Source organism: Fundulus heteroclitus, chromosome 19 (assembly GCF_011125445.2).
Source record: "Fundulus heteroclitus isolate FHET01 chromosome 19, MU-UCD_Fhet_4.1, whole genome shotgun sequence".
NCBI lineage: Eukaryota > Metazoa > Chordata > Actinopteri > Cyprinodontiformes > Fundulidae > Fundulus > Fundulus heteroclitus.
Window position 1 is genome coordinate 15,969,226 of NC_046379.1, and position 9,189 is coordinate 15,978,414.

Here is a 9,189-nt window from a genome sequence, read left to right on the forward strand (position 1 = left end):
CTCAGACCCTCCTACACCTGGGATACTTGACAGACGACAGCCTGCGTCAGAGGGCCGCCGACACGTCAGTCTGCTGGCATCAAATGACGCCGCCAATCTCTCCCGACACATTGAGCAAACGACGTCGTCAAAGAGAGGCTGACGTTAAAATCAATTTCTGATGTAAAGAGATGCCAATCTAATCGATTCTCTTTTTGTGTTTGAACCTCCTGCTGTCCTAATCCTTGTGTTACTTCCAGATCTTAAAGCTTTTGCAAGTTTGAGACCTCACTATTAACCACAAGGCCGTTGCTCTTTTCATCTGCTTCTTGCTAAGCCAGAAGCTCTCATAGAGCTCAAAAGGGCTTTATAAGACGAAGAAGAGAGCTACACAGCACAAGAGCAAAGGACAGCAGCAGATTGATACAAACACTTAGCTTTACTTACGTTTTTTTTTTTTTACTTCCTACAGTTCAGCTTGTCAGGTAATGATTAAAACATGATGAACAATGAATGAGAGAAAAGGATTTTTGAAGTCAAATGTGCTCTATAAATTACAGCTTCCTCCTTGTGTTTAAACGCTTTATTATTCCCACTTTTAGTCTTGAAAGCCTAAACGTTTGATACAGCTGTGGATCAAAGTTAGCTCCAACCAAGGTGAACATTAGCAAAATTTGCATGTTGTGAAGCCAGGTAAAACAAAACTTTGCTAAAAAAAGTGCCACTTTTCTGTCAAAAATTGCTAAATGCAAAACATAACTGCGCAAAACCTTTGAGGCTTCCCTCTTTTATATATTTAAATCTTGCTCCCCACTCCTTGAAGTAATCTTGAGTGATAGTTCCCCTGATTTTCTGTAGATCTTTCTTAATTTTTCTTTGGTTTACTTAAAATTTTGGATGGTTTTCCTCACATTTGCTATACAGCAAATATATTATTTGTGGTTTGGTTTCTTCAATCAGGAAATAATCTAAGGACTTTCTACTTTACTGTAATAAACTTGTAACAAAGGTATAGGTAATTTCAACTAATCAGAGAGGAGACCAAAGAAAAGATGAGTCATTATGCATGTCGCCGATAATATTCTCACCTCAAAGCTTCCACTCTCACAAAACTTGCTTCAAATTTAAAGTATTTAAAAGATTCAGCTTTGAGGAGAATTGCATTTTTACAGATGATGATGGACTCTTTTCTTTCAGTCAGACAGCAATCACTCGCCAAAAATGGAGCATGTGACTACATGGCCAAGCAGAGATGAGAGCATCTGAGCATGTGGTTTAATTTCATTCTTTAAGCGAACAATGCAGCATGGCCTGTCGGCCACACATGCTTGAAGGCATAAAGTAATAGCTGTGTGCGATGTTTTCTGAGATAAAATCTCGAGTTCAGCCTCTTTTATGCATTTTTTTGACAGCACATCTTCTCATAAGCATTCATGAAAAATCACCTGGTTTATGATCAGTTACTGTGAGAGAAGACGGGTTATCACTCCTTTTTTGACGCTGGATAGGTTATTGCTTGACACGTCGTCGACTGTTCACATAGGATTTCTTTTTGGGCTTTACTGCTTCTTTCTCGGGGTGGCATCACAAAAAGTGACCTCTGATAAGCAGCTTCTGCTTCGTTTTTGTAAAGACAGAACCGTATAACGCTGGAATCAGTTACATTTCTTTATTACATATTTTACCCACCCCCCCAAACTCTGAACTATTAGCTGCAAAGACTTCCACTCGTAATCAATAAATTGAAATAATTATGAAAGGTTTGTTTCAGTAACTAATTTCACTAAGTGAAACAAGATGGCGCCATGGATGGCAGCCTCGGTCCTTCACTCCCTTGCTTTGTGTGTTTTTGTACTCTGCACCAATATTCACCATTCACTTTCAATAGAGAAGAACTCCTAAACATCACAGTCTGATGATGCAGAGTTTCCAGCTGCTTTGAGCAGACGGCAGTGTGGAGCTCTCGGAGAAAAAGAGAGCAGCTGCAATCTGCTTTTACATCAGCACAGGTTGGTGTGCCAGTGTCAAAGTGTTACATAAGACGAGCAGCCCTCATGTAGAGTAGGTTTAAATTCACCCCTAGAGTTCCCCTGGTTTTTTCCAGGCCGGTGTTTACATCCCACCACAAGCCTGCATGCCCAGAGGCAGAAATGCAACTTGCTGACCTACAGTGGTGGGCACAGCTGTGCTAATCCACAAACAGATAATTACGGAGCTAACTTTCTGTTCAGCGCGTTATCGTTTTTGTTAAGTTCAGAAAGTGTTTGCGGCTCAGTTAGCATACACTATACTGGGCTATGATACCTGTAAGTATGACAACATTCACAAGATATTCATCTATCTATCAATGTTCTGCCACCCCCCCACAACCACATAGACCTCTCCACTGTCTCATGCTTCGAATGCTTCACTATCATGCTGGTCCCCAACAAACCCAGCATCACGGGGTTAAATGGCTTTAGGCCTGTTGCCCAGATGTCTGTGATCATAAAATCTTTTGTGCGACTGGTGTTGAAGCATTTGGAAGGAGATAGTAAGCCCCCTGCTGGATGCTTTGCAGTTTGCTTACTGGGCCGACAGGTCAGCAGAAGAAGCAGTAAATCTCGGACTTCTCTTCATCCCGCACCACCCTGACAGCCCGGGAACGTATGACAGGATTCTATTTGTGGCCTTCAACCCCATCAACCCAGACCTCCTCCAACAGAAGCTCACTCAGCCCAAAGTGGATCACCAGCTTCCCGACAGAGCAGGTGCAACAGGTGAGAGTGGGGTCTATCCTCCTTTGGTCATCTTCTACCTTGTCATCATTCAGTCTGTGTTGTACGCTTCCACCACTCTGTTGTTTGGCTCAGCCACAAAACAGGTCAGGTCCAAACTACAACAAACAATTAGGCCTCAGAGACGATCATCAAGGGAGACTTTCTCTCCATCCATCACCTGTACAGTACAGGTCTAGAGCCAGAAATGGGGCAGCTTACATCTCAGCAGACCCCACACATCCTGCACACAAACTGCTTAGACTTTTGCCTTCAGGTTGGTGCCACAGACTGCTATTTACGAAAAGCAGCTGCCACAGAGGCGGGTTCTTCCCCCAGGCTATCAGTCTGATGAGCACTTAACAATCAGACTACCCAGATCGATAGCATGCTTATTTACAACAATTCAACCTGTTCTCCTTTTTACCTTTTTGTATATTGTTTGAAACTGTTTTCATTGAAAGCAAAGTGGAAACGGAGTCATATTCCTTGCTGTCTTAAGCAACTTGGAGATTAAACCTGATTTTGAAACATATATAGATTAATTACGGTACACGCAGACTAATGTTTTCAAGTTTTTATTTCTGTTAGTTTGTGATGATTTACTGCTTACAGCTGATACAGATATTAAGATTATAAGATTACACCAGACCAATAAAAAACATCTTTTATACAGAAATATGTGTTTAATGAAAAGCATGATTAATACCTGCTTATAGGTTATTTACAAAAGGTACTTTTAATCAGACAACCATGCCTCATTGGAATGCATATTCTAACTTATTAAATATGACTGTATGACCTCATCAGGAAATAATATGAAAGGGTATTATGTGCATTTTAAACAGAAACGTTGCATTGTTTTTCCTGGGACTGACCTACTTTTTACGACTCAAGTTAAAACATGAAAGATGTAACAGGGGTGGGGATTTTTATGGGGCCACAGGGAGTACCCACTAATTCCTTCCCACTCCACTGTTTTACCTCATCATCTTGGCCTGGTTTTCTGGTTGCCAGCGTCCAATAAGGCATGAGACAAAAACAAACATATATCATCAGGAAGGACAGCCTCTTAATTTGTCCAGTAATTTTGTAAAATGATTTTCTAAAAATAAACCTCACGTCACCTGATGCAGCTCTAAAGCTATAGTTGTTTTTATTCCCTGTTTTTATTCTAAATGTTAATATCGGTGTACATGAAATAGTAGCAAATAAAATCAGTCTTTGGGCCTGAAAACACTGTAAGTGATTTTTTATAAAGAGATTAACTTTTTCTTCTTTCTACATACACTAAAATGAGTATGCATTTAAAGAAATTTGGTAAGCCTTGAGGATGTCCTGTGAAAGAGAGCTAAACACACTCATACTAATTTTAAATCACCTCTCAGACACACTGGTGCTTTGGGTAACATAATGGGAACTTAAAAGGCATCAAGTGAGATATCAGGAAAAGAATTGTGGACCTCCACAATACTGGGTTTCCACTGGGTCAAACTTCCAGATGCCTGATGGTGTCATATTCATCTGTTCAAACAATTATAGACATAGAAAAGTGCCATGGGAATGTTCAGCCATCACACCAGTTACCAGGGGGAGGGGATGGGGCAGAAGAAGAAGCTGACTCAGAGAGCCATTTTTTTTTTGCAGGATCCTTTGGATATATTTTGATGACTGACTGAACAGTGATCAGTAGGTTAAACAGGATTTTTTTTCATGCTGATTAAATGCATCAAAAGCTACTATTTTTAGGTAAATGAATCAACAAACTGTTTTCTTTGATGCATCTTTTGTTGAGTTTGAAAGAAAACCTATTCAGGTTAGCAAACTGATTACATATATGGGGACGCTCCTACAATCCCTTCATTATCTACCTGAACCTCCAGAAGCTTTTCTCTTTTTTGGGGGGTTGGGGGGGGGGGGGGGGGGATTTTTGTCACATATTCACAACTATGGTTTACTTCATTTGATCTTCTGTCTGTTCTTCTCACTTTCTGCTTTTTCTCTCACTTGGTCCGGACATATTTGTTGTCATAGCTTTCGCCTGTGGTTTGTTTCTCATCATCACATCATATTTATACATCAGTCAAGCAGAAACTCATAGATGTCTAGGTGGAAGATAAACAAATCACTTCTGGTCTGAGTGCCTTAGGTTATGCTGTTGCAATAAAATAGAATTTCTAAGGCTTTTTTAGACTTTTATTTTTACCAGAGGTTCCAGTATATCTGTAAAACATCCCCAGCGCAAATAAAATCCAGTATTTCTAAATAATATGCAGCTAAAATATAACAATTGCAAGTTGAATGCAATTCACTTTCCCTGTCATAAAAGGGTGTCAAAAAGTAGTTTCTCTTTGTGGCAGCTGGACATAACCCAAGGAGGACAGGAGGGTGTGATACAATTAAATTATTTGTCTGAATAAACTGTCTGTGTCTGTGTGTATCAGAGAGCAGTCGCCTGGTGTTCCATCATCGGCAGTGAGGCTGTGGAAGTGGGAGGATGATGAGCAAACCAGAGGAGCATGTTGATGGCAGAAATGAAGAGTGGCTCTCCATCTCTGTGAGTGCTCCAGACTGGTAGTTTGGGCTTTTAAAAAGGATGTTTTATGGATGCATGTTGGACAAACCAGCACTCACAGTGAAACGGCATGCATCAGTGGTGATTCTGTGTAGCAGAGAGTCCCATAATGTGGCTCTAATAATCTGGAGTCATACTTGAAGCAAAAATATCTCATATATCATTTTTGGGAAATCAGCTCTGATCAGTGATCAGTAGGTTGGATACTGAAAATCTTTTTTTCTCCCCTATTCATCACCTGCCACAAAACTGAGAGCTTCCACCGCTGCCTGTCTGGAAATCACATCAACCAACAGCATGCTTTTTGACACGCCTTTTTCTTCATCTATGCCCTTCTTTCCCTGCAGGGTTATTGTCTGTGGGCAAGAAGTGGGGTACACCCTTGACAGGCTGCCAGTCTGTCAGAGGCCAACACCAGGAGAATTTAGAGAGACCAGTTGATGTAACATTCATAGTTTTGAACTGGTTGAAGCTGTAAGCACCCGGAGGGAGCCATGAGCCAAAATAACACTCAAACACCCTGCAGAAAGGCCCCAGCTAGGATTCAAACCAGGACCTTCTTGCTAAAAGGCAGCAGTGCTAACAACTGAGCCAGATCGAACCACCTGGCAGGAACACATGTAAATTGACCATCTGCTTATTCTTTCACTTTCTGTTGGATTTGAAAACTGCCACCTTATTCAAAGACCCTAAAACACATTTTCTTTTGTTTCAGAGTCGACTGAAATATATAAAAAAATTAACCTACAAAATGTTTTCTCTCTTTTATGTGGTGTAGTTGAAATATCCCCCAACCCAACCCCCTATTTTAGTGTTACCTGCAGTGCGTTGCTTTCTCCTTTATGTATTTATTTGTTACATGTACCCATTTTGAAACAAAATAACACAATCTTTTGTCTTTTATTTATTATAGTTAGTCGAATAAAAAAAGTTTTTGTTCACATTTATTTTTTCATGTTTCACGTAGCTTGAGCCATTGAATTAGCAAAAATCTGAATTATAGATGAGACTTTAAACAAGCTTGGTAACTGTTATTGGACAGAAAAAAACCTGATCGGTGCATCTTTACTAGTAATGACAAGAACTCAAGAAAAAAATTCTTCACAATTGTAGTTTTTCGACAATTGTAGTCAACTAACATGACCTGAGCCCGAGTTGTCTGAGAGATTTATGATGTCTGCGTTGGTGCCTTTTTTTATTTTATGGGCTTCACAGGACACTTTTATCCTCCTTTACACACACAGGGGCAGCGGCAGCAGCAGTGTGTCACAGGTCAGCTCCACTTCCACATCATTCCACATGTTCAGGAGTGTTTCTGTGAAGCTGCTTCATGCAACCCTTTGTTTCTCTGACCAGCTGCAGCATGTTGAAAACAGCCTCTCCACGTTTACCCACAATAATTAGCCACCGCAACACAACACAGACACCAGCTCCAGCATCACCCTGCATGCCGATGGACCCCCCCCCCCACCCCTCCTCTCCCTCCATCCGTCATGAATGCTGCGTTCAATTTCGCTGTAAATTATCCCTGCCGCTCCGACTCGCCTGTAAAAAAAAATCGCTCCCAAGCCACAAACTTACCCGCTGTGACTCGAGAGACGCCGAGGCAGCCGCTGAGGACGAGCAGGAAAAATCTCTCCATGATCTCTCAAGCGCTCGGATGACGTGCGGTCCCATTTATTTACTGGGGCTGTGTTGCGCTGCTCGGCATCCGCGTCAGTTCACGCGTGTAGTCTGGACTGACGAGGAGAGGGGTGGGTGGGTGGGGGGGAGCGGCGGGGAAAACACGCCGACCCCTTCAGCACCGTGGACAGCACCTCACGGCTCGTTCAGCAGCCGCGATTGTCTGCAGAGCTGCAGCCAGCATCATCATCTTCATCATCATGGACTGCGCCGTTCACATGCGTCCAAATGTGCACCAGTCAGATCCCTCCTACTGCTCGCCAGGGCTCGGCTGCAGCTGCACACTAAAACGCGCTGGCTTCGTGTGTACCCACCGAGAGAGAGAGAGAGAGAGAGAGAGAGAGAGAGGGAGAGATGGAGAAAGGGAGAGAGAGAGCCACGCGCAATACTTTAAAACGTTAAATAATAATAAAAAATGTTTATTTTCTGTAATTATGCGGAGGAAATGTAAACTCCATTCTTTTCCAATCGTGCGTCTTTAAAATTGCTGCCAAAAGTTGCCGCCAAACACCGAGCCTGACCTCCAGAAGCAACACAACCGTGTGGGATTAGCAGCCGATCAAGTGCAAACTTGTCACCAGAAGCCCTCTCACGGACGCCCCTGCTTCACTTTGCCCACTTGGTGAGCCAGAGCTCCGAATTATCGCTACCCACTCGCCTAATAAATATGCGCACACTATCCCACGCAAACAGTCGCCTCTGTGGGTACGCGTTTCTCCACTTCATAGGAAAACACGTGTCTCTTGACTTCACCGCTGAGCCGACACCCGCCTCTCCTCTCCACCTCGGGTTTGTTTGTTGAGCGCCTGGAGCGCACGGTGAAGCGGGCGCAGAGGTGGATAAAGTCTGCGTTACAGTACCTGACAGGTTCCCCGCAGCCCGCTGCAGGACTCGTAGCTCCTCGGGATGTTTGCGTGTTTGTTTCTGCCTGTGTGCGTGTCCCGAGTCAGGAGACAGCCCTCTGTCCCCTAGCCGTGTCCCCAAGAAGTGCTGACTTCGCCCTGCTGTGCGCCTCGATCCACAGACCGCTGCCTCTGACGTGTTACAGGGGAACAAAGCAGGTGGTGTTATTGTTCTGTTGTTAACATGCTTCACCCTCCTCTCCGTTCGCCCATATTTTTTGGCCGCAAGAAAGGAGAATGTGAGATTGCACGAACGCCTGTCTTGCAAAACTATTGATACCTCTGGAACCTTAACACATTTTGTCATTTACAATGACTGCAATGTATTTGAACGCAATTTTGTCATTGTGACATGGCATGCTTTTTTATTCAGTCCTGCTCTGCTCTGATGCCCCTGAATATAACCAATCAATTGCTTTCAAAAGTTGCCCACTTGGCCAGCGGAGTCGACTCCTTTGTACGTTTTTATCAGCATACATTCAGCTGTTCTCTGAAGGTCTTTGAGTTTGTTACAGAAGATTCGTGAACCAACAGCATCGCGATGACAAAGGCAAATATCAGACAGGTCAGGGAGGAAGATGGTGGTGGCGAGGTTTATAGCTGGGTTAGGCTTATAAAACAATTGAGACTAGGTTTAGAGAGACCGGCTGACCTAACACGCCTATTAGGTTAGGAAACAATTTCACAAGCTTTGAGCATAGATACATGCAGATAAGTAGATGAAATATGATACTCCTGTATATGGTGAGTGCATGGAAAGTTCACGCTGGCGCTCTGTACTTATACTCATTTAAAGAACGGCTGCAAGATGTCAGAAAAAATATTTAATATATTTCCATACTATTCCTGAAAATTGAGTTGACAATATTTCAACCATTAAAGATGCACATCAAGTGAGACCTTCATGACCATTAAAATATGGTCATAATCAATAAATCAAAATGATTGATTTCAATGTTCATTGATGACGCTCACTTGTCAAATTAAAAGTACCTTGTTGAAAATATTTACCTTTAAGGAAGGAGCAACAGCTGCTGTCACGATTGTACTTTTTTCCCCACTTAGAAAGTATTCCTGGATCAGTGCTTCTGTGTTCTTCATGTGTCTCTGCGTTGTCTTCTCTAACCCCCAGTCAATTGTGGCAGATGGCCATTCAGACAAAGCCTGGTTCTGCTGCAGGTTTCTTCCGGTTAAAGGGGAGTTTTCCTCTCCACTGTCACTACACGGCAGCCTGTGTGCGTGCTAGTGAGTGCGATTGGGTGAATGTGGCTCTAGTGTACAGTGCTTTGGGTGA

At 42.8% G+C, this 9,189-nt stretch overlaps 1 protein-coding gene across 3 annotated transcripts in view; it reads right to left on the reverse strand.

The window, feature by feature from the left end:
* The window catches only part of fndc5a (fibronectin type III domain containing 5a), a 45,608-nt gene extending 37,576 nt beyond the window's left edge, over positions 1-8,032 (reverse strand). For 2 of the 3 annotated variants that reach the window (XR_002428141.2, XM_012862090.3), the window contains exon 1: positions 6,892-7,316. Coding sequence is in view for 1 of the 3 variants with exons in the window: in XM_012862090.3 (XP_012717544.1) it covers positions 6,892-6,952 (61 nt within the window). In the remaining 2 variants the exon portion in view is untranslated. Of the gene's footprint in view, positions 1-6,891; positions 7,317-7,853 lie in introns of those variants that run through there. The other variant, XM_021316186.2, reaches the window with a different exon arrangement.
* Between the last annotated feature and the right edge of the window lie 1,157 nt (positions 8,033-9,189).